At 45.6% G+C, this 26,654-nt stretch overlaps 1 protein-coding gene across 1 annotated transcript in view; it reads left to right on the top strand.

Moving 5' to 3' along the window:
* Positions 1-11,932: 11,932 nt before the first annotated feature.
* Positions 11,933-26,654, top strand: part of LOC122387310 (zwei Ig domain protein zig-8-like) — a 90,529-nt gene continuing 75,807 nt past the window's right edge. The window contains exon 1 of the mRNA XM_043377415.1: positions 11,933-12,331. Coding sequence (XP_043233350.1) covers positions 12,286-12,331 — 46 coding nt within the window. The 5' untranslated portion in view covers positions 11,933-12,285. The remainder of the gene's footprint in view (positions 12,332-26,654) is intronic.

The raw sequence follows: 26,654 nt of genomic DNA, 5'->3' as shown, positions 1-26,654 counted from the left end.
GGTCAGTCGGAGGCGGGTCGGAGAGCACTGCGACCCGGCCAGAGACGAAGAGAGACATGGCCCCGTCTGTTACCGTGGTGCCGTATTGAAATCGGTGGACGCGGCACGCTACGACTCCAGAAACGGCGACTGTCATCGGCCGGCCGAGCGCTGCGTCTGTGCAGTCGAGGATGAATGATGTGCAGATATTGACGGGGATGCAGGGAAACGCAGACGTGCCATGCGGCGATCTGGTCTGAGGAGGATATGCGAGTCATACTTCAGGGCGTTGTTTGACGTACACGAAATTTAATTAATCCAAACCTATCAACTAGTTAGCCTATGTCCATGTAAACCAAATCTCCTTCTAATTGTCTTAGTGAATATAATGGCCAGGCAACTACTCTATGTAAGAGGCTAAATGTTATTTATATGTCATGACAGAGTACACAGATCATTGCTACTTTGTCACAGAGATGAGGTGCAATGTTGAAATAAAAGCAAGATGGCTGTACTTGTAAACATTGGCCTTTTTGTACCTTCGTTTTTCCATGATACACACAAAATCAAATGCGTCGAAGTCAAAAGACAGGGTAAGTCCAAGTGCAGAAGCAAGTGCAGCAGAAGGGTAGATGTGAAACTGGACGAATAGAATTGCGTTGCATACGCTATCTACAATCTTTTTTTTTTTTTTTTTTGCTTTTCTGTAAGTGTTCCATCCGCTTTCCTTCTTTCTACTATAGTGTTTGCTTCATTCGAGGAGTGAATGCTGCGACTGGCGTTAGATTAGAGTCATTGTACTCATGTGTGCCTTAACCCGCGCCCCGTAGGGGGGGGCCGAAACGGCCCCCCCTGTCCTTTTCGGTCGATATCTCCTAAACGGCTGGAGATATCGCCAACAAACTTTCAGGACCCCTCCGGGCATCAATTTTACACATTGTGACCAAAAATTTTTCTAGAGGCTATGATAGGTTGGCCACAAATGACGTCAGAGTGACGTCATGTTCTGTCATTTTCGACCGAAAAAAGACCTTCGCGAGAAGACCTGTCAGGACTACAGCTTTGAAGATATAGAAAAATGATCAAGACATAAAAGGTGTAGAATTGACAGGGCTACAAAACTGCTATCTCGAATTTTTGAAATTTTTGAGTTTTGACCCCCAAAAATCAAAAAAGCATTTTTTTGGATATATTCGCCAAAAAATCCAAAAAGTTTTTGAGTTTCGAAAAAACCGGAATATATGTGATAGTGCCTACCATCTTCTATCTACATACCAAATTTCAGATCGATACCTCGTTTTTTGGCCAAGTTATAGCGAAAAAACTGTTCAAAAATGATGACGTCAAATTTTCAAACTCAATTTTTGGCAATTCTAGAACTTGTAGAGCAAAACGAAGACCACCATTAGACTCCCCGTGACGAGCTGCATCGAATCGATACCCATTTTATGCAAAAATATCAACTTTGAAATTTGACCTAATTTGACCTGACCTTGACCTGACCTTCACAAAAACGTGACCTAGGCTGGCCCCAAAGGCTGCCTAACCCACATAATCGCATTTGTCATGTAAAATGGACCATAAAACATGTATCACACGACACATTCATATTGTGACCCCCGGTGACCTGACCTCGCTGTGACCTGACCTGGTATCAGTGACCTCAGATAGCAAAGTATGTGTTTGACGAACAATGTACCATCGATGGTTTTCAATAAATTACCAATTTACTCGCTTTCACAGCACATTTCTTGAATTGCCTGTGAACGGTGAAAATCTGACCTTTGACCCGACCTGTGACGTCATCGGTTTGACCTAGGTCAATGAAATTTGGTCACAAGGTAGTTCCCGGGTGGGGCTATCGAACGCCGTTTGAATTTTGAAAATCAGCCGGTAACTTTCCGAGATCTTAGGGGGGGGGCCGAAACGGCCCCCCCCCCTACGGGTGGTAGGGTCCGCCGGTAGCCCTACGGGGCGCGGGTTAACCCTAGAACGCCTAGGGGGGGGGGGTTGTATCAACCCCCCCCCTGAGGTTTTTTCGAAGTGCACGCTAAACGGCTTGTCGTAGCAGGCTGAAATTTTCAATACCCTCTGGGGCAACCTTTGCGCATCTTTTGCCGAAAAAAATTGATCGGGTCATGTCAGGTCACGGAGTTATGACGTCATAAGAGGTACAGCCTCCGGCCGACAGTTACCAAACGTGTGCGCCGAATCCCTAGGTTTTCTGCCGGTGCTACCCACATTGTTTGATGGATCATGATGAAACTTCCCATGCATGTTGGGGCAAGCATTGGCTATCGTGTGGTGCAAGAAAATTGACCGGGTCAGGTCAGGTCACGGAGCTATGACGTCACAAGAGGAACAGCGTCCGGTACTATTTTTGAAAAGCGCCCGAACCACTATTTTGCTAATTCTTGTCACCTCAATGGGAATATGCAGCAATATTAGCTTCTATAGGGAGCAAATGGACCTCCCAAATCCAAAAATACAATCAGATTTCAAAAATTTAAATTTTGATTTTTCGAATTTCTGCCGCCGACTGTGACCTTGCCGACTTCCGGCGCTCCCAACGCGCCATTTTTAGAGCTAGGGAAACGAAATACATACCAAACGATAGAGAATTGATCAAGAAACACGATAGTGAAGGTTTCAAGTCGATATCTTCCACCGTTTTGCCGCAATCGCCGCGGAAAGTTGAAAAAGTTTGATTTTTTTTTTCGGAAAATTTGACCTTTGACCGGTCATAAGTAGGTCAAATGTTGACCTAGGACCAAAAAATATACCACCAATCGCGAGATCTCGTTGAGAGCAATCCGTTGGTTTTTTCCGCTAAGCTCTACGACCTTCCGTTTCGAAACGCCAGGGGGGGGTCGTAACAACCCCCCCCCCCTGGTCGTTCGTGTTATGAGAAATGGCCTGGTCGTGCGAGGGTTAACGCGTCTGTGAGTGGTGCATTTTCCCCTGTTTGATTCTGTTTGCCTGTTGGTTAGTGGAAGTAAGCAAAAATAAGATAATTAAAACTGAAATAATCGTAATAAAGTTCCCAACTCCCAATCAATTTTACCACCTGCGACAATGTTACGTTATGTGCTTTCTTGGAACCAGCTGTTATCACGTTAACTTTTGGTGCATGCTTCTCTAAAGTTGCGTTTTTACGTAAGGCATAGCCTAGAACATCCGTAAATATCGGTCAAATATTACAAGTAGCTTGCTGATCTGTTGTTAACAAGTTTGCTTGAATAGTTTCCTACTTGTGCGACAACATGGCGCTGGTTCCGTGAACTTGCACGACGCCAATAATTGCCCCGAAAACAAGCCTGAATGGCGACATTGAAAGTAATATTGCTTGAAGCTACAAATACCGTATTTGCTGCAGGTTTGTCGTTACATGCACTGAAGGGCATCTGCTCTGTCTAACCGATAGCATCCGAATCGGTGTCATCTTTTTTTTGGGGGGGGGGGGGTGGTTGCAACGATAATTGTGTTTGTATGTGCGCACAGCGCACGTGAACGCGTAATCATATTCACCGTTCCAGTCCACGTATTATTCCCCTGAATGAAGCTGGACACAGGGCCTTACTGTACTGTTTCGGTTTGATCAAATGTAAATACTCCTGTTAATGCTGCAAGTTTTCTGTGACTGCATAGCATTGAAGCTGTAGTAAAAACACGCAGCCGAATATTTCGTTTCAAACAAGAATGCATCAGTAATTTTTGACATGGCTGATACATAGAAAAAGACCACTAATGCACCGACAAAAACAAAAATTATAGAAAAAAATAGAAGAGATAAATCATAGAAGAAATAAATCCAAAATTAAACGCATGCACTTCGTGACTCCTAGTGCGACTTCAACATGTAACCTGACTGTTTATCATATATCATATCTGCATGCTGCCCTCTTCAACGGCACCTGAGCAAAGGTTGGAACTAAACATCCATTCGTATCGTCAGTTTTAGTTCCTCAGTCCTCACTCATTTAATGAAATTCCGTCGCCCCGATGTGGATTGACAGACACAGCTTTTGAATGACATTGGACCGGACTATGTAAGGTCATGTGACCGCTCAGTTCCCCGCCTTAAACCCAGGTCAATTTCTGCTGTCACCTAATTACCGAGAGAAGCCAACGATTATACAACTATTTTTATTGATCCAATGAAATAATATCTGCAGCTATAGCTTATTGGTTGCCGTTGAGCCTTTTCCTTTTACGCAGCTTATTTTAGGAGGCGTGGATGTTAATTGCCTGACATGTTTTTCACTAAAGAGAAACATCGATGCCTTAAAGTAATATAAGCAGTTTACCAACCTACGCTTCGTGCGTAGAACAATAAAACCAAGAGTCATTGGTACATTATACTCTGTGATTTATTGTGCGTGAACGTATGACATTTATGATAATGAATCGGACCATTTTTGCCAATACGATTGTGCAAGCAGTGTTTAAGTGCACATAATGGGACATCATCATTCAAAAGGTTTGACACGGCCTCTACAATACAAAGACTATCGTGCATAGAGTGCGGCTTCCATAAAGGTTAGCGTTCCGACCGTTTCCTGAATGCATCGCTAAACCGTGTGCCTGGCATTGGTGCAGTGAGACCTAAGCTGGCACGCAAATGTTCAGTTCGTCGCCTTGTGCGCGGTAATTGATCAACATTAGACACCCAACAACAGCTAGCGTGTTTAGTGCAATGACGTAGATTTAACAGTACCCTTTTGAAGCCAAAATCAAACAGCCAAATTTTGATCCAAAATAAGCCAAATTTTGGCTTATTTTGGAATAAGCCAAAACGACATCATAAAAATACTTCGAATATAACCGATTTAAAATGGGGAATCAGATAATGCTCGTAAGCATTGTATGTACTCCAGTATATAACGCTGCAATTTCAATAAAAATAAGAAAATGCGTGGATGCATGTTAGGAAATAGCTATGTAAAAAAGAGAAAAATGACAAACCTATAGAGATGCATCTTCTGCACCACATCTACTACGAACTCAGCGCACTTCTGTATAGATTAACTTCATTCTAATGATAACATTGCTAAGCATGCTGATTGCTGAGTCTGCATCTGCCCTGCACGTTGGACATTGCACATAGCCGGACAGTGAATTTTATTTGTAAAATGCTGAAGTGTGTCCTGGCTTGGTGTGAGCCTCTGCACCATGATGGAGTCACGGTCGGACATTTTATGTCTGCCGGCTCAGATGGCACGGGTGGCTCCCAAAATATCAGACTTCCGTCGCCGGCTGGGAGTTGAGTTACAGCGAATCCAGAGGTCACCAGGCGGCACCGCTCGGGTTTACAACTCGCCGCTAACTTTACCGGTCAGTTCAGTCTCGGCTGACGGCGTTTCCTGCAGTAAGAGGAAAGCGTAAAGGATTTTTAGCGCACTTTCATGAATTCGCAGAAAGGCGGTGGAACTAAAGAATTGGTTCAAATGTCAGTGATAAGTGATAAAACGTATATGTATAGTTCCATTTGCAATCAGTCTTGCTGGGATGACTACCTGCGCTGCGCCGGCTACCTCAATCAACCAAAGCAAATCTGACTCTTACTCTCACTAATGTCTAAGAGCGCATCAGAACTGCGCCTTTCTTCCATCGAAGTGGCAATTACCCCTCCTCCTTATCCCACCCTCTCCTCTCCCTCTTCCTCTCTCCGCCGGCGAGGTGGCGCACAAACACGACCTTCTTGGCAGCGCGGCGACGCACGACGAGGAAGACGGCTGTTCTGCCATCGGCGGGTACAACGCCTATCGATCCATCGAGGACTAATCGAACCTTACTGGGGCACTTACCGAACCAGGACTACAACGTCAAATTCGGGCGGCATCGCCAAGTCTGTGGTATGACAGTAAATACCCTGGTGTAGCCACAAGCATCTACAAGCCTGGAGCAGCACGATCGAGCCTGGGCAACACAGTCGTATCACCATCAAACTCTTGTGAAGCGCAATCAAATCTGCAGCAACACGATCGAAAGTGATTGGTGCAGCGGTGCCTTCCGTAGCAAACTCAAGTTTAACCCGTGCCCCAGTGGCGGTCTCCGCCAACTTCGCCCTAGTGAGGGGGGGCATATGTTACCACCCACCTCTAACTCAAAAACTAAGAGGGCTAGAAAGACGCGGTGAAAAGCAGTCGATAGCTCTTGATGCGTACGTTTGAAAGTATTTCGGTCATTTTTCATCTTAGAGCAATATTGGGGTCACCAGAGGTCATCAAAGGTCAAAATTTGCGAATTGTCATTATATTTTTCAGAAAACATGCCATTATCTCAGGAACTATGATAGCTAGAAAAACGCTGGGAAAAAGCAATCGATAGCTTTTGAACTCTTCTTTTGATAAGGTCATCATAAAAAATGACCTCAGGTCAACGGTTTAGCCTCCAGAGGGCAAAAACTCCAAAAATAGCTGTTTTTAAGAAAAGTGTTTTTCGACAATAACTTTTGACTAAAAAAGCTAGGTCATTTCTAATGCCATAATCGTGTTCCTCTCGCCGAGACGCGTCGAATGAACTATAATTTGACCTTGAAAGGTCAACTTCAAAATTTGACCTCAGGTCAAGGTCATGACCTGACCAAAAAAGGTCATGTTGCATATCAGTCGATGCGTCTCGGCAAGACAAACACAATGAGGCCAACCCCAGCGTTCTATCTCTTTCCAATCGAGAGTTATTGGCAAAAAACTGTTTGTAGCCTCAAATGACCTCGGATGACCTTTCAAGAGGCTATCAGCAAAAAAGACACCTTGGTCGTCACGGGTGGTCCAAATCATTGTTATCCTGAAATATTTGGACTGTTCCTATGCGTACACACGGATCTAGAGGCATTTTCGTTTTTCTCCATTGACTTATAATGGAAAGGTCACGCCACTGACCTGACCTTAGGTCACGCATATAAAAAATCCGAGATATACAAATTGTAGGCACCCATAACATCATGTAATCCACCAAGTTTGAAACCTCTCTGACAAACACTGCAGGCTGGACATGATTGCAAACTTTTTTTTTGGGCTTGGTCAGTTAACTTGACCTAGTGACCTGACCTGACATGACCTGGGGTCAAAAATTTCACACATTGTCCAAAATTGATGTACCAAAAGCTACCCCAAGCGGCGCGGCGCTACGCGCCGCGGTTTTTTATTTATACGAAAAAAACGCGACAGGGTGGTAACATATGCCCCCCCCCCCCACTGGGGCGAAGGTTTTAAGGTCGGCACACCGCACAATGGAATGCCCAGCCCAGCCAGCTGGCTACGATTACAGGCTCAGCTGAGGTAGTACTGCTTCTTCTTTTTCAATGCAGCTGCGACCTGTCGTATTTAGGCATGTATTTTATAAGAAACGGTCCTCGCGTTACCGCTAATGGGCAATTCACGTCTTTTTAGAAAGCACAACATAATAAACAAAAATAACAACAGCCATGTTGTGTGTTGTTTCGGTTTATCCCTAATTCAAAGCAGTTATTGTTGACTTTCTACTTCAAAAGCTGTCTAAGACCTGAAAAATACGATTACTGTAACTTGTCGCTTGTTGAATATGTCAGCGTAAAAGGGAGTAATGTATTCTGGTCGCTGCCGCTTTGTTCAACGTTCTGCGCGAGCTGGCAACGCAAACAAACACTTCTCTTCAAACGGTACGCACGCCTCCGAACGCATTCTTAGTAGTCTCACTTAGAGACATGGTGACAGGGTGGAGTGGCAGCTACTAGCTAAAGGAGGTATAGTTGTAGATGGAGTGGCAGCGCAGTCAGCCTGAGGAGGAGGAGGAGGAGGAGGAGGAGGAGGAGGAGGAGGAGGAGGAGGAGAGAGAGAGAGAGAGAGAGAGAGAGAGAGAGAGAGAGAGAGAGAGAGAGAGAGAGAGAGAGAGAGAGAGAGAGAGAGAGAGAGAGAGAGAGAGAGAGAGAGAGAGAGAGAGGCAGAGAGAAGCACCCGACACCTTATACATGCATCGCTGCCCGCTACCAGTGCAATGTGAACGCCGTCCTAAGTGAAGACATTCATGTCATGACACATATCCCAGTGTTCCCACGGTGCTTTGATGTATCAGCTGAGGCAGTGTGGCCAGGTGGAACGAATCGAGCCAATAGGAGATGGACAAGCGCTTCAGTGTGTGTGATTGTCGGTAGCTGCTGATATGTGTTTATTGGTATGTTGGTATGCAATACCGTAATGGTATGTCTGTAGTAATCACTTTTTTCAACAAAGTGTTCTTCTTTGATCAGTACCTAAATAGGTACCTATGTAAACTGTCACGAAACAAACCTAACAGGCTTGGGGCCAAAAAGGAAGTATGCAGGCTCTTATTATCCAATATCCATATAATCTTACTACAAATATGCCTGAAATAACCGATAAAGTCGCTACTTATTGGTTCCTACCAACCTTTCTGTTTTATAGCAACTGCCTTGGAATTGTTTTCACCGGTCATATCCTGTTTAGTGGAAGACCCTTCAAACTGACTTGTCCAATGTCCATATATCACCCAATGTTCTGGAAATTCATGCACGTGGCTGTTTTCAATGTTTACGATGCTATTCTCAGTAAGTGTTCGGCATGCACCGGACTGGTCAAACAAATAAAACACTTCTGAGTATATATGCAGCCCTTAAAGAGATAAAACTTAATGCCTCTCCTTCACAGGACTTATGTTAATGACACGTGCGACGTAAATACTCGTTAACCCGCGCCCTGCTGGGGGGGGGGGGTGTTTGAACACCCCCCTTGTGGTTTTTCGCGAATATCTCAAAAAAACGGCGGCGCGGAGCGCCGCCGTTTTTGGTACACCTTATCATGCATCAATTCTACACATGATGTAAAAATTTCAGACCAAGGTCATTCAAGGTCAGGTCACCAGGTCACTTGAAGTGACCTCACCTCATAAAAAGTTTCAATGTCTGTCATAGCTACACCGAGTGACCGATCGCTTTGAAACTTTCAGCGATTGCTAAGAGCAATAGCATGTATAAAATGTATATCTCAGAATTTTGATATCGATGACCTAAGGTCAGGTCAATTTTGCGACCTCCCCATTATAAGTCAATGGGAGAAAATTGAAATGCGTCTCTTTTGGACGGAAGACATTATAAACACTCCCAAACACTGAATTACAAGTGGTTTAGACACACTGAACATGAAAATGGTGTCCGTGACCCCTGTTTATGCCCTGAGGTCATCTTAGGTCACGAATGGTATCTAACAGTTTTTCGCAAATAACTTTTGATAGAGGCATGCTAGAGCGATGAAAACACCTTAGATGTGTTCAGCTCGACGATACGGATCGACTGATATGCAACATGACCCTTTCCGGTCAGGTCATGACCTTGACCTGAGGTCAAATTTTCAAGTTGAGGTCAAGTTATAGTTCATTCGATGCGTCTTGACGAGAGGAACACGATGCCGGTAAAAGTAAGCTCGTATAAGGCTTGGGTCAAAAGTTATTGCAGAAAAACTGTTTCCGAAAAAATCGGCTATTTTTGCAGTTTTTGCCCCCTGCAGGCAAAACCGTTGACGTTAGGTCAAATCTGAGAGAATTACTCAGAAAGGGCGTTAGTAGGGCTATCGAATGCGCTTTTCCGCGGCGCTGTAGCTCTATTGGTTCCCGAGTTATGCGTTGGCTTCTTGGAAATTTTCGACATTCGACCTGGAAATCGGCGAAATTTTGCCTTCAATGACCTCTGGTGACCTGACCTTTGACCTGACCAAAAAATTGACTGAAGTGATTTCGTCATTATTTTTGACGCTCTTTCGAACGCCGCCTTCCGCGTATCGCTACGTGGCCCAGGAGCCGAGTTAGAAGGGGGGGTGTTCAAACACCCCCCCCCCCAGCAGGGCGTGGAAATCCAGGACCCCCAGCCGGGCGCGGGTTAACAAAAAAACATGCAAGCAAACACTCAAAATGTTGTCAATAGTTTGCACTGCGTTTGATATTACCAGCATGCATAGAGAGCTCACAACATGCATCTTACACTGCTTCTCCAGTGCCAGGTATTCATAGAGATCCACTCAACACCGCCCCACAATTCCGATGCGCATGTAATTGCATCAGCCCTCGCCACATTACCACGTCTCTCTAAACACTGCCCGGATCTTGTCGCCACCGTCACCACTGTTAAACCCTCGCCCGCACATGGGGGGGGTGGTTGCCACCCCCCCAGGTAGTCTTTCTGCTCTGCACTCAACATTTTTAGAGCTAGAAGGCTGATTTTTCGTATAGCTGCTCCTCTATCCTTTCTTGATGTCCACTGAAAATTTCAAGTTTCTGTGACCTTTGGTTTCGGAGATATGACCTTGTTTTTCAGGTCATGTCATGACCCAAATGACCAATTCTCAACATCTTGCGTTGGCTATGGGCCTTGTGAGCTTTTGACACCTTGATTACGGCCTTTTTTACCACTCTTACCTCCCACCCATCATGGAACATGTTGTACGACGATGTACAGATGTCAAGGTCAAGGTCAAGGTCAACCTAGGTCATCTAAGATAATTGCGTTTTAGGCAAGCGGAATTTACTTTTTGTGAAGTTTTTTGACTGCATTTTTGGTAAAAGCTTCTCAGATCATGATTTCATGTAATATGGACACATAAACAATCGGTGCACACATCAGTATACACACAGACACACACAGACATACAAACACATATAATTGACCTTGACCTAACTTGACCTGAAATGACCTCAGCAGCAAAAACCTGGTCGGGTAGTGTGAGAAAGAGGTTCTAGCTGGCTTGGCACCAGAAAACGGCATCGTTATCGGTATATGATAAGCAGCGCACTTGATATCCAACGGTGACCCAAAACAGCAACATTTTTTAGTTTGACCTGACCTGGAAGGTCAATGACTGACCTGAGAAGGTAAAACTGGGTATCATTGGATTCGTCTCTTCCCAAAGAATCTTTTTGGTCTTTACCGCTAAGCTCTATCTCCAACAGGAACGAAATGGCGCGGGGGGGGGGGGTGGCAACCACCCCCCCCATGTGCGTTCTAGGATGGGAAAATGGCATGTGCGGGCGAGGGTTAATATCTCCAACAGCACCAGGGCCGTGCCGAGTCCCGGCGGCCAGCTTCCGTCGCCGTCCCGGACCTGGTATCGGCGCTCGATCTCCCTCATACTCCCATCAGACCTCACACCGCCGCCGCCGACGCCGTCTCCGTCTCCGTCGCGTCGCTGACGTCGTCGAAACCGACGACCGCCGCCCGACGTTCGTCGTCGAGAGCGTCGGCCAGTGTTGGTTCGGAGTTCGCGCGGGCGAGGGCGCTAGGAGGTCGCGGGGTTGCGTAAGGAGGTCAGGGAGTTGTGGACTTGGGTCAGGGGAGGTGCATACGAAGTTCAGGGGAGCTGTGTACGAAGCTCAGAGGTGGCGCATTGAAGTAAAAGAAGCAGCGTATCGAGAAAGAACTCTAGGCGTTTGGGACGGAAGAACAGTACGTTAGCGGCCGGACTGCGCTTGTGACTGAGGAGGTTGACAGTGAGTGAACGAGCTCTGTTATAGTTCGTTTTTCTTAAGTTTGCCCCTCACTGTAAACGTCTTTTTGAACACAGCACGAGAATTGCTAGCTGAATTACTGAGAAAACTGGTTGGCGCACATTGTATCGGAGATATGAATAATATTTTCAAAATAAGTTTTGAACACAGACGATGTAACGTTAATGTTAAACGCCGTGCAATTTATTAATTAGTTCAGACATAATTCCTGAGAAGTCGTCTATCACTGTGGAGCTGTAGGTATGGGTAAATACGAGCTATGAGTCTGTGAAATGGTAAACAAATTTGATAAAATTGATCGTCTGTGAAATCTGGTGAAATCAATGTGCGCCAACCAGTTTTCTCAGTAATTCAGCTAGCAATTCTCGTGCTGTGTTCAAAAAGACGTTTACAGTGAGGGGCAAACTTAAGAAAAACGAACTATAGTAAGTAAATATCTCAAACGGTGTGTGCTGGACTCGAAGTCTCAGCGTGGATCTCAGTGCGTCTCTGTGGAATCTATTGTGTCTTTGCGTGAGTGATATGGTGTGACAACTCTGCGATACGTTGAAAGTGTGACCGGACAACCATGATGATCCCTTGACCGCATCAAGGCGAATCGTTGCCAACATTTTCGGGTGACATTCGGGTCAATCGACTTGTCAGAACATCGGAGTCTGCGGCATGCTATCAAAGAGCCACCGGCACCCCATATTGCGTTCAGTTGTGGTGCGGTGACTGGAAGTTAGCGACTAGTGCCGTCTCTCTGGAGGTTGGGGTGAAGGTGTGTGGTTCGAGCTGCTAGAACGCACCGTTTTTCCTGAGGTAGCCACGATGAGAGTGGCGTGGCTAAGCATCATCCTGCTGGCTTCGTTGAAAGGTGAGTGAGTAGAAAGGAGCATGTAACGGGGCTTTCATTGAACAAACAACTTTCTAATTATATGAAACGTCGTAAGCATATTGGGTGACTGCTGATTCGCCCTTGATGGGAAGAACAACCATGTTCTTGACGAGATTGGGATCAGGATTATTTTTGACCTTACGATTATACATCGTAATTATCAGGATTATTATATCAGGATTAGGGTTGTTTCCGGACCGTACCCCGTTGATTACCATTGAGTTCAGAAGAACGTGCTGTTGTCAGCAGTGGCCGCTATCATGGTGTGGGACTCTCATTCTGGGCGCCTTAGTTTTCGCATGCGTCCTGCACGAGCACATCGTGGCCCATGGATCGGGCGTCGAAACTTCAACCTAAGGTACGAGATTATTAAGCTGCCCTTGTTAATACGACCTGAGCGAAATGATGAGGCAATATGACCTGATATTTCGTTTCTGCAGTAAGTGCTTTCAAAACGTTGTTTGCCTTATCATAACAAATAATCATTTTAAAAACTCACGCCATGTTGCAGATCAAATATACCCACCCTTCCAAATATTTACACCTCTGATGGCTTGCTACCTCCCAACCTTCGTACTGTTTGTATTGGTGAGGCGTCAAAGTTAGCGCCTGGTTTCACATAAAGGGAAAATGTTAAGTGTTCGGTACTCAGCGCTTGCATAGGTCTACAAACGAGTGTTAAAAATTCAAAAACATCGATGAGTGACATACACGATGAGAAAGTCGATGTCATTGCCATATAGATTCATTGGATACTGATAACAAAAACGTGAGAATGTCAGCATTTTTTTGCAAATGCACTCTACCGTACATTGTCGAAAACATTGGTATATCTGAAAGTAACTGCTGCTACATACAATTTTTCTGCATTAAAAATATAAATTAAGCGGTAGACCTCTGTACACAACTGGCACACCGAGGTCTGTATATGGTCAGGCTGAACCAACAGCTATTTAGCTTCAAATCAACGGGACGATTGATTGTTGCTGCATTTCAACCAGACCTGTTCCAGTCTATTCAGATTCAATATTGAAAATCAATATGTTGCTCAATCAAACACTGTAACCTGTGCACTGTGTAGTGTGCAGTGGGCAATGGGCATGCTCCTGCATTATGTTCGCTGTGCCAGTGCCGACGGGAAGGCTTGCCATTCTGTTACGGATGTAGATGACGCAAGACCCGCAAGAGTACATACCGGGTGAACAGCAGGCCTTATACAGTAGAGTTTGACTGACTGGATAGATTTGGAGAGAGAGAGAGAGAGAGAGAGAGAGAGAGAGAGAGAGAGAGAGAGAGAGAGAGAGAGAGAGAAAGAGAGGTGATCAAACGGCTTCGTCAGAATCATCGGAGGTCACTCTCCCCTTCCCTCTCTCTCTCTCTCTCTCTCTCTCTCTCTCTCTCTCTCTCTCTCTCTCTCTCTCTCTCTCTCTCTCTCTCTCTCTCTCTCTCTCTCTCTCCTATCTACCTATCCACCTATTTATCTGTCTTTCAACATGGGTCAATCAGTTCTGAAGTATTTTTCGCTATAAGGATTTAGAGTGGGAAGGATCAACTTAATCAAAACACATTGATACTGTGTAAATTTCTTGATATTTGATAATGGTGACCCAACTCATTACTACTCGTATGCATAGAAATATAAGCAATGCCCGCATACATGGAGTATAATTTTTCGCTTATCAGTGCTTAGCTTGCTTTTCAGCTTACTCATGAATCTACCTTGTACGGATATAAATTTCTAAACATGGTTAGGGATCAAATCATGTGCATGTTTCTATAATTTGTTATGATTGCTGGCAAGTGATCGATGGCCATCTAATACGAATCACTGAAATCTGCATAAAGGAAGTTTAGAGCTTGTGTTCCAAAATTGACGACATTCGTAGTGTGCCTTTATAACAGGCTGAACCGTCCCTGAGCGCTCCAATGCTGGTTTATGCGCCCGTTACGAGCTGTTTCTCTTTGTCCTGCAGACCGGCAAACTTGTGATGACCTTAATGGCGAATATTTGGCGGCGTATAATTGAATGGCGCGACACTGGCTCCGCCCTGGTTTGGCACAATTCTGGGCTGACCGTGACGTTGATGAGCAAACTTCAGACGTTCCTAGATGTGGGAGCTGTGACCAAAGCCTCCGTAGTGTTGCCAGTACTATCAGAAGGAAGGCGGTACCCAGTAAGTCGGTATTGCTGGTTCCAGACGCAGGCAGGAGTCTCGTATAGAGGAGGGAAACTTTGAATGAAGCTGAGTCACCAAGACTTGAGGGCTATTCTTCGGTCTTAAAGATGTAGTGACTGAAGCCTTTCTTGCATCTGTTGGATTGAGTTTTTTTTTTTAAATAAAAACAGGCGAGTGATTGTAGGGCTTGACAAAGACGGCAGTGCTTAACAAAAGAGAGCGGTGTTATTATATGCGTCATATCCACGAGCTTCTTCTAAAGTGAACGATGAAAAATGATATATGTTTGCTTATCTGAAATAGTAGGGGAGAGTGGGGCACATTCGTGCAAAAAATGGATAAACCCATACATCTGTTCTTTGGTTAGTGCAACGGCAAAATTGTTGATTGTAGTATGGAAAGGAACTATTGCAGATAGTTTTCCTCTTTAAAAGTTATCCTCTAAAATTATTGCTTTCATTAGAAAAAATTACTTTTAATAACTCTGAACATCTGCACGAAACTGCCCCACCTATGGGGCACATTCGTTCAAGAGATGGGGCACTTCCGTTCACCCTACAAAGTTCGAGAAAGTACCGGGAATTGCCAGAAATTTACCAAAGGAAATTGGCAGGGGGTCATTTCACTTGATTCCTTTCGACAAGAATGCATTGCACAAAATATGTAGAAAGAATGGGCTGACCAACAAGAATGTGCCAACTGCCGGCCTCCGTGACCTCGCCAAGTTCGCGTGAATTACTCGTCACGACGTCGCAAGCAGCCGAGACTGAGTCAGGCGAGCGTCATTAAAGAAAGCTACTACAGATAAAGTCATAAATCGCAAAAAAAAACTAAAAAAAAAATATGCACGAATGTGCCCCCAGGCAGTGCGTACACGAACCTGCCCCACAACGTTATTAGTAATATATTTCAAAATTTCTTTTTGAAAAAATGACACTTTTTCAACAAACAAGTTTGCAGCAGTTCCGTGAGTAGAATGAGCTTCTTCACCCCCAATTTTGAAAAGCTGAACCACATTTCCGAGTCAGGATCACGAAAATGGATGATATGAGAAAAGTTTGGAAAGCTCACGAATATTACAAATTTGCGTTTTTATCAAGCATGACAGCAGGTACAGTGTTGTCTTCTACGGTGAACGAAGGGCTGCAATGATAGACATATTTCCATAATTTACCTTGAGCTCGTGCAGTCACTCGTGTTCCCATAAACTGCTGAAAACGAATGTGCCCCATGCACGAATGTGCCCCACTCTCCCCTAGACACTCGCAGCACACATCTCATGGATGGCGAACGTCTTTGTGCGAACTAGAAGGCAAACAGGAGACAACAATCGCACAATACATCCCAATACTACTAATCTAATCCTACGACGTATTTCGTCTTTTCCCGGCTCTACAACGGTACCCTCCCCCCTCCCCGTCGCACCAAATGCTAGAGACTCAGATGTCTCTCTCTCCTTTTCGGCCTTACCCAGACGTTTTCATGAAGCCATTTGGAGGGCCTCTGTCCGAACTGGATCCGATGGCTACTGTGCTGCTTGGGGGGAGTAGGCACTAAAGAAGATGATGCTTAGCAGCTACGCATTGCGCGCATTTTACAAAATACTATCTGAGGCCTGTTTCACTAACAAATAAAACTTGTAATTACAAAGAAAAAGCTTGAGTTTACAAGAAATAATTACCAACATTTGAGATTTCGATTTCACGAAACCTTTGAGCATGAATTTTGAGTTTACAATTTGCAAACTTTTTTACAAGAAAAAGTTTGCTAGAAAACATGGGAATCGCAAACTTTCTGTTTCACGAAGACCAGAAACTTGAAAGAAAACATCGTAATTACAAACCTGAAATTCCAGTGGTCCTGACGTTCGGAATTTTGATACTTTTTGTGCAATAATGCAAAACAGTCATATATTTAGAACAACTATGCTTTGTTGAGTCGTTTCATGCTTTTTTTTTACTTAGCACACACCCTAAGAAGCAAAACAATCGGTATTAGAATATGGTCATGTTTTGTCATTCGCGCGCCATAATTACATTCAACAGTCTTCTGCTGCCAAATGTTTTGCGTGTTATTTTCTTTCAATAATAGGACAATGTGAACTATCATTTATATCTTTTTCCAACAGCATCATTATTTGTAATTTACTTAGGCAGCTTTTGACATGAATACTAGACAAAATTTGATAAAAAGAAGCAATATCTTTAACATGATATAGTTCTTGATTAAAAACAATTTTACTGTTTACAAGTTTATTTGCAAACATTTTCTTATCGGAGGTGCCACTGGCGATGAAGCTTAGTGAAATCGGTTTTTACGTAGTTGGTAAAAATACTTATGAATTGTAAACTACAAACACTTGTAAATACAAGTTTTTAGTGAAACAGGCCTCTGGACTGCTATATATGTAAATGACCGAAATCGTATCAAACGATGCGTTTATTTTTGTTACTTTTTCATATTCATAGTTATAGAAGACAATAATTGAACACCAGCTATTTCTTTATCTAATGGAGGCTTTCGAAAGCTATATTATGCAGCTTTCTTCGTCAACTCTGGTACAAAACACTAAAACAGATATTCACAATGCGTGAAAGATCGGACTGTTTGGTCACTTAGCCACTTGACTGCCCTCTACCCTTCTCGCTTTTATAATTGGATAAGCTTTTTGCATCACGCCATATCCTCGTCATTAAAGCTACTGGGAATGAAAACATAGGATTACGTGTGCCAAGTAGTTTTGAGAAATATTGCCGCACAAGAAGATCAGAGAACCCGCGCCTTTCTTTTTTCGTCGAACGTATTGGCAGCAATTACACGTTTGACCGCTAAGAGACTCCTTCAGGTGGTATTGGACCTGATGGGCTGTGCTGAGTGGTCTCGATTTACCCCACGGACGTGCGTCAGCCAGGCGTGGGATGACGTCAGGCTGAAAAGACCGAGACAATTACGGACGCGTCATCGACAGAATGTCTTTGACGGCCTGTCGGCTTGCTGTGTGCGCCAACGACTCAGCTGTGTCATATGCTGCTTCAGCACGAGGCCACCCGTCCTGGGCCATTTATATCAATAATGGGCCTACTGCTACGCGATTGATTGGGAGCAGACGACGTGAGTTTGTAAAGATGACAGAAATAAAACACAAGTCAGCTCCTCCAAACAAGAAGATTGCCATTATTTGGCCATCAAAGAAACTTTCAGCTGTTCTACATCCCTATCGTGCAATAACAGCAGCAGCAAAGCCCAAGGAACTAACAGTACGACGCGCTGACACATTGGTCAACGAACGGTGGTATTTGTTATCTAGTTGTCCCTTCTGTTGCCGTTTCACCCCCGTTTTATCGCGTTCTGCACTCTACTGTCTTGATTAATATTTACGTTCTGTCGCAGTTATACCACCGATCTATTACCATTGTCTGTAAACTGTCACTTATCTTTCGCAGTTCTGTCCCCGTTCTTTCGCAGTTCTGTCTCCACCTTGTCACCTTGCTGTCGCTGCACTGTCGCCTATCTGTCGCTGTTCTGTCACTACCCTGTCACGTGCTCTGTCACCTGTCTGTCGCTGCACTGTCACCACCTTGTCACGTGCTCTGTCGCTGTCCCATGCAGCATCGGCATCGCCAGCACCAATACCACCCTGTCCTTCACCTGTAGGGCTAGGTCAATACGCGCACGGAGGGGCTGGGGGTGGGCCAGGGTCGGAGCCAGGTCGCGACGGAAGGGACGGTGCACGGTCTTGCCGAATACCAGATTAGCGCGAATTTAATCAAAAACCCGACTTTCGATAAACTGTTATTGATACCTATCAGTGGGTAGGAAATTGTCTGAAGTTATCGGATAGAACCTTGTTTTTAAGCCACTTTACCATTTGAGGACTTATATCCCTGCCGAAAGTAGACCCACGCTCCGGTTCCTAAAATCGGGCTATGGTACTGATAAATATGTCCAGTTTTCAACGTAAATTTTACGGAAGTTTCGAGAAGACATATGAGAAAATAGCATATCACCGGATAGCACAATTCATGATGAAGCTGTTTCTGCTATCATGGTAGTTTTTCAATGAATGGTTTTTGAGTTTAATGAGTTAGAACAAGAGCCCTGCATATGTATCGTTCTCACGATAGTATTTGATAAAGAAGTTGAAAAATGTCAAAATGGATAAAAATGGATATGACGAATAGGGCATGGCTGAACTCTCCGCACCTTTCTGAACATAAGCGAGCAAGTTTCAGCTGCCAGTTTTTGCCTATTTGCCGTCAACTCAGCTTTGAACATGTCTAGTCGGCCGCCCTATGTGACCTGACCAAGGTCGGGGGCGGCGCGGCCGGACAGGCTCCAGCCTAATAAACTATCTCAAGCACACGAAATCGTGATTTCATGCACTCCTTGCAAGGTCCGATGCTTCACTTATGCATTGTTGGTCTTACGTGACGTCATTTATGACGTCAGGGTAATAAGAGTTTTTCGTCAATAACTCCCGATTAAATTGAGCTAGCGAGTCGAGAAAGCCACCAATGGACTCAGGAAGACTTGCCGAATCGAATGATATGCAACATGACCTCCTTCAACCAACTTCGTGATCTGGAGGACTCTGACCTGACCTTGACCCACGGTCAACACCATAAGTTAACTTCAGCCGAACAAAAAGTATACCATTCGACGCGCCTGAGTGAGGCGAACATGATGATACCAAAATTGCGGCTCTGCGGCATTTTTTCGCGAAGTTATTAATAAAAAATGAATCCGCGCCTGGGTCACTTGACCTGACCTCAGAGGTCACAGGTTGGCCTGAGACCTTAAAATCGGATACCAGTCGCTGCGTCTCGTAACGGCGCACACGCTTGTTTTTTTCCGCGGGGCTCTAGCTCCATCAGGGGCGAAACAGCGACGGGGGTCGTACCCCCCTTCGGCCGGCGCGTATTTTGAAAACCAATAAGTCCGGCGAGGGGTAAGTGTCAGTTTTGGAACCAGAGAACCATTTTCAGTGGATCCGAGCGGCGCTGGGATTAAATTCGCGCTAAACTGGCGTTCGGCCACACTGTGCGGTGGTCCTGGCAGCAATGGACAGCGGGGAGCTATTCGGGAGCTGTGGACATACATACCTGAGCCAATCAATCCGGGGACCGATCTTTTATGCAACCCCAACCGGACCTGTGGTCATTGCAAGACGCCGCGTGAGCTGAGGCTGAGGGGAGTAGCTTTGGACGACGGGGCGGCCCAGGTGGATGGAATCGGAACGCGTATCGATCCGTACGGAACGGATGAAACTTGTATGAGCCATGAGTGCTGACTGTCATTCTCAAAAGCTGAGTGAGAAATATTATTGAAGCGGAAGTCTGATAGAGATACCTCTGAAATCGATACTGAGTTGTGCATCCTGCATTGATTTACATTTGCACAGTGAAAAATGATTTTTTGCAATGTTTGATACGCATACAGTAACCAAGAAAATGAAAAGAGGGTTATTCCAGTGCTGATGACGTTTGGGGGAGTTGCGGCAAAGTTCACGGCGGCGACGGCGGCGGTGGCAGCTGTGGGGCGTGCCTTCGAAGATTGAACCGGGGATAGTGTCGGTGACCTCATGCATTCGTCAGGGGCCCGCGCGACTGTCCGTCTGTCTGTCCTCCCTCCCTCTCTCCCTCCCCCTCTCTCCCCCGGGACAGGCCGCCGGGCAGTCTCTGTCACTCTACATCAGAGCCAGAGGACGGGCCACCAAATACCTAAGACGCCGTATCGGACCATCATATACTATTGTGATTATATCCCGTCGTGCCAGCGTCTGTGCCATTGGTTATTCAGTCGCAGCCTGGCCCCGAATAGTAGCGGCGGTGATGTGCGTTTCGCGTGGCAGCCCGGCGTGGCATATTGACCTTCCTGACAGAGCGCTCCCTCGGGTGGGCTAAACATCAGCGTTGTGTCACGGTCGGAACAAACTATGGGCATGTGTGACCGTGACGGTGGATGGTGGACGGTGGACAGTGGACGGTGGGCGGTGGACGGTGGACGGTGGACGGTGGACGTTTGACGGTGGACGGTGGACGGTGGACAGTGGACGGTGGACGGTGGACGTTGAGCGGTGGACGGTGGACAATGGACGGTGGACTGTGGACGGTGGACGGTGGATGGTGGACGGTGGACGGTGGTAGGTGGAGGTTGAGCCGTGGACGTTGGACGGTGGATGGTGGACGGTGGACGGTGGACGGTGGACGGTGGACGGTGGACGGCGGTCGGTGGCCGGTGGACGGTGGACGGTGGACGGTGGACGGTGGACGGTGGACGGTGGACGGTGGGCGGTGGACGGTGGACGGTGGACGGTGGGCGGTGGGCGGTGGACGGTGGACGGTGGACGGTGGACGGTGGATAGCGCGGTGGACGGTGGATGGTGGACGGTGGACGGTGGATGGCGGACGTTTGACGGTGGACGGTGGACGGTGGACGGTGGACAGCTGACAGTGGACAGTAAGTAGACGGTGGACGGTGGACTGCTCCGTGGCTGTCGCTCAGATGCACAGCCCAACTGTCACTCGCGGCAGCAGCCGTCACCAAGAGTCCTCGCAGCTGCACGCCGGGTGGCAGTGCCCGGCTATTGGCTGTCGGCACTGTCATCCTGAGCGAATTGGACAGCTTTATTCAGGGCTTAGTGCGAGCCCAGCCAATCAATTTGTGAGAGTCCGATTTCGGCGAAAGCTTTTAGCGGCATTTGCATTACAGAGTAATTGAGCTGAGGCAATTATATAATTTCTACCGTGCGTCGCCACGCTAAATATGAACAGCTTGTTTTAACAGCTAAAATAGACAGGATTATAAAGGTAAATGTTGCAAGATAACACAACTCCAGGTAGACATAGCCATGCAAAATCAAGACAGTGATGTCCTAGTGCTATATTGAAGGACATTCGGATCATTATGTGCCTCACCCCGTCAGTAAATGCTTCCTCGCTGTCGTATGAAATGAATTGCGAATAGCATGCAAACTTTCGATGCTGGTCTACAAGTCTGACATTGCCATTCGAAATATTAGCGTAGTGAATGTATGCCAAATGTTTCAATGTTATAGTAGTCACTTACAGACGGAAGTGACTACTTCTGCAAAAGCACCCGAGTTAAAATGTAAGCGGATTCTTAACCCGGCAGTTGCTGGGGTATTTCGCCACCCACCGTTTGCTGGGGGGGGGGGGGGGGGGCGTTAAACGCCCCCAGCCGATAACTCGAGAACCAATAGGCGCAGCGAAACGCACGAGGCGGCAAACGAAAGAACGCGACGAGACGCTTCAGATGAGTACTTCAAAGTTGAATTTTGAGGTCACAGGTCGGGTCAAGGTCAGGTCAAACACCTGAAATCGGGCTTTCAGTAGCATGGATTTCAGGACTTCGCAATGGGCGCCTCTCGTCATAAACTCTGTTAAAACGGTGCACAATCCATCATATAAGGCCTACAAGAGTGTCAGCTCCATGTAGGGGTCAATCAAGCATAGGTCAGGGTCAAGGTCAGGTCAACCGGGTAGGCACATATGCCCGAAAATCAAAACTGATATTCGCAGCCTGTGACACATGTTTTATGGGTAATTTGGGGCGTAGAACACGATGGTCACATTCATTTTATCATATGTGTACGTGTTTGGCTCAAAAACCTCAATTTAAGAAATGCATATATCATGGTCGTGAAGTAGTCACGATAAATTGCCAAGATTCAGTTCAAGATTTTGGAAAATGCGGAACGATAATCAATAATCGAAGATAGCCATTTGATTGTTCATGGTATTGGCAGTCTAATGGCGTTTACGGCATGTCTGTATATCTATTCTGTGATTTTATATGATTTTTGAACATATGCCGTTTTTGGTCGAAAACTCAGAAATCATGACGTCACTAAAACCTCGATATCTCAAAAATTTTCCGACCGATTTTTTTGAAACTTTGTCACAATAAACTTCAATCAATTCCCTACAGGTACCCAAAATTTGGCGCGCCTGCGGCGCGCCGTTTTTATGCTATGGCCCGGCGAAAAAAGTGGGGGCGTTTAACGCCCCCCCCAGCAACTCGCGGGTTAACTCTACCAGTAAGCGACGTTGCTTGCTATTTATTTTCCTCACTTTTCTGGGAAACAAAGCTGCAGCATACAGTTAAATACACAGCATTTTTATTTATTTGGTTATTTATTTATTTATTTAGTTATTTATTTATTCTCAGAATGTAGCCATAGCCAACTGCAGTCAAAATCGTGTTAAATATTTACTTTGCTAATTCCGCTCTGTTGATGAGCCAGATTGGCGTGGCTGATAAACATAATGTTTTGATGAAACGAAAACAGTACAGCGCATAACTACTTCTGTATGTCAGCAAAGGGGTGACTTAATTTTAGTGAACGGTTTAATTTCAACTTGTGTAACTTTAACATTCCTAGTGACGTGATATGCGCATTTGAAGATCAAAGTGCCGCACGCCACTTGTAGTTGACATTTCTGTCACCGTGCATGCCTTTATCATTCTGCCACTGCCGCGTTGAGCTAGGTCCGGTTTTCACTCCGGCTCAGCTCGAAACTCGCCAAAGGGAAAGACGAGTGCTGATTTTCCCCGGGTGATCTCCTGAATCCCGGCTCCGGCGAACGTCCTGGAGCCGTCCCGTGTGCAGGGAACTTCCCCCGACACTTCAGCAAAGTTAGGCTTATAAGAACGAATCGCATCAGTGAACGCATTTACGGCACAACACAGCCGGCACAGCGACCTAAACAGCGGCATCCTGTGCGGTCTGTTGAGACCGAACTTAACAAAATACGTAAGAGAGGCTTTCGGTAACGCATATTGTCTGCCTTTCTTTGCCCAGTATTTAAACTCTAGCAACTGAATATCTACGCTTCAGCGGCATTTAAATATTACTTAATTCTTTACGAAGCAAACTAAATCATTGCATAAGGAAGCAATGATTTTCCCATTTTCCCAATGCGCCGCGAATACGCAGCAATGTGTTCGTCACTGGACAACATGGTGTCGAAAACTGAGCAACCGTTGACTGTCAATGCCACAAAGGTAATAAAGGACACCAACGAATCATAAGCTCATTTATCCCAGGGTTTTATTCGCTCGCTAAAATATCGAGCTAAGCAGTTTCTCCACATAACGACCGGAGCTTGTTTTGAAAGATTCCATCTTGTGATTACATTTTCCGCAGTTCTGCGGCTGACGTAAAATGGACCTAAAACGGTCCGCAGAGCCGAGCAGAGGCCTCGCACTGATCCATCAGTCGTCGAGCATGAATAGAAACGGACCTTAACGCGGCCGGCGTCGCAGAACTGGAGAATATGGTGCGGACTTTCTGACGTCTTCTCGCGAGCTTTGCCAGTCACATTTTGCCAGATATGTGCTCATATTGAAAATTATATATTACGATATTATTTTGTGAAGCTCAACATGTTAGCTTTTCTGCTGCAAGTGCGATAATATTGCGCGCTAGAAAGAATAATTTTGAAAGTGCCATTAGATGAAGACAATCAACGTGCATCTAACTATACAAGGCACGCATTGAATTTTAACGGAGTTTTGCACTAGGTGTGAGCAGTTTCTACCTTCTACTACATCACTTGATTGTCAAGTCCTGTTTATCAAATGCAAATTTATCCTACATGACCTGACAGGGAAGGATGGGTGCTCGAAAGAAGAGCCCGTATAGTTATCGATATGTTCTCTGTTAATTTTCCTCTCCTCTTGACTTCATTCGTTCATCTTTTTATCCATCATACTCGCGCTTTTTTGATGATTCGCTACGCTGAAGTACTTTCAAGGTTAGTCAGTGGTGCGATGACCTTGCTATTGGCTATCGCTTTATCTACTTCTGGCTGTATTTCCCATGCCATTAGCCGAGAAAGGCGATAATTGTGCACATGTCGCATACACAATAGCCCTGCTTCCAACGACTCTATACCTACCGCCGTATTCATCCTGCCTGGACAAACACTGGGAATGTACGTACCGCCCACTTCAGCACACCAGTCAGCATTCCTAGAGACCTAGTCAACAGCCTGTCCAGTAGCCAGCTCCTGTATGTGTTTGTGTGCGCCTGTATGCACACCTGTCTGTACCTACGTGTGTATATTGGTGTTTTCTTGTTGCCTGAGGCCGCTCGATTCGCTATTAGCCGTCGGAATGCGCGATGGTGACCCTGTTCTGTTGGCGCCCCTCCCCTGCGGACTGTGAATTAGTCCGACGCTGCTCGGTGAACTGGTCACCGTCCACTGTTGAATGCACCGCCGCGGTCACTGGCCCAGCAATGCCCGGCGCCATTCAGGGGGCGTGTCACCAGGGTGCGCCTGTCTGACGGACCGGGCGGCGGACCATTGATTAAGGTCCGCGTGAGACTGATCGGGGCCTGACTATTCAGAGCCATGTGGTATGGCGCGTTACCGAACGGCGGAGCATACAACACAGCACAGCAAGCAAAATACAGCAATCAGCATACCATAGCGAAATAGAACATACCGCTTCACAGAACAGCACAACATATCAAAACATACAGCACCGCAAACACAGCATAATTCAGCACATCGTAGTATAGCACGGTACAACATAGTTCATCACAAGATTGCAAAACACAACTTAGCACAACACAAGAAACCCAACTAACACAGTGAACTGTTTTACCGCCTTTTATGATAACAGTAACATAATACAGACCAATATAATGTTGTCAATACAACAACTCACATCACAATTTACGCAAAACAGCATACCAAAGCGCAACACATAGTAAAAAAAAAAAACAAGCCAAACACCACAACACCCCACAAAACAAAACAGCACAAGCTAGTCCAGTACAACACAGCACAATAAAATAAAATATAACACACAGCACAACAACACAACACACACACAGCATAACAAAGCACTCGGCACATCCCACCACACGACCCCACACGCTCGACACACGCTCGATGCTCTAGTTAGCACGCCGATGGTGTTCGCTGCAGCTATCATTTCACGTCTTTGAAAGGCTGTCTTGATGCGAAGAATGCAGCTTTAGGGGCCATTGAAGTGACAGACATATCGTCGTCGGCGTGAATTGTGAATGTGCATATCAAATCGATGTTCCATAGTGCGACGGGGCCTCATCCATGACCGCTTTAATGTTCTTTGCTGTGCTCATGGCGTTGACAGTAATAGGATTGGATTATGAGGATCTCTTTCAGAACCAATTCAAATATACGAGAGACTGTATTCGGCAAACACTCAAAGTTACGCCCCATGTTTGTGTGGCAGTTCAGTGTGAAATGAAAACAGACGAGCGCGTCTGCATTGGCTAGGGCTCTGAGTGGCTTGTGGACGTACGAGGGTGGCCTATGCATAGCCGACTGCAAAACAATGTCTGAGGTAGGTAATGAAAATATAGGTAATGCACACTGATCTGTTATGCGCAGCCTAACCAGCGTTATTCTAAGCCGAGGGCTTCGAATACACGTTACTCCGAAATTTAGCTGGCGATGTAATCACTGGTTCTTGTGCTCGTAGCAAAAGAAGCAAATAGCCACAAAAATGCGGCATGTGATCAAGGCTTAGTTGTGCTTTGTTCACTCGCATTGCAAAACAGAAGTTCGATGTAATATTTGCTATCGGTACTTCCCTAAATTCGTCGGTTCATACACAACTTCTAAACATGCATATTCTCCAATTCAACTACCAGCCAGGTCTATACGAGTTTCCGTGAACAGAGTTCTAGGAGGTAAATACTACCGACTGTTAATCAACTTGCCTTTGACTTATCAGGTTTCCTTTGTCATATGGTGCCGAATAGACTGGAGTTGATTGCGCACCTAGCGACGCGTTACCACTGCGTAGGCGTCCATATGCCTGGCTCATTGTGGCAATGCACTTATATGAATACATGATCTCACTGTGAAACAAAAAAATTCAAGGAGCTTTGTCGTAAAATCAGAAGACGTATTGTGGGTAAAGCACATGGGATATGCTATACGGTGTATGTGTAAAATGTACATTATGCACAGTTGCCTTATGCTATCCAAAAGAAGAAGAAAGAGTTGTCATGAGTAAAAGGTATACATTGTTCATCACACATACATGTAAAATGGTAGGTGAGCCGTGAGACATCACGTCATGATAGCGCTAATGCAGTGTAC

The sequence above is a fragment of the Amphibalanus amphitrite genome, unplaced genomic scaffold, assembly GCF_019059575.1.
Source record: "Amphibalanus amphitrite isolate SeventyFive unplaced genomic scaffold, NRLGWU_Aamphi_draft 000281F_arrow, whole genome shotgun sequence".
Lineage (NCBI taxonomy): Eukaryota > Metazoa > Arthropoda > Thecostraca > Balanomorpha > Balanidae > Amphibalanus > Amphibalanus amphitrite.
Note: the sequence above shows the minus strand (reverse complement) of the source record. Positions and strands in the feature narration are given on the sequence as shown.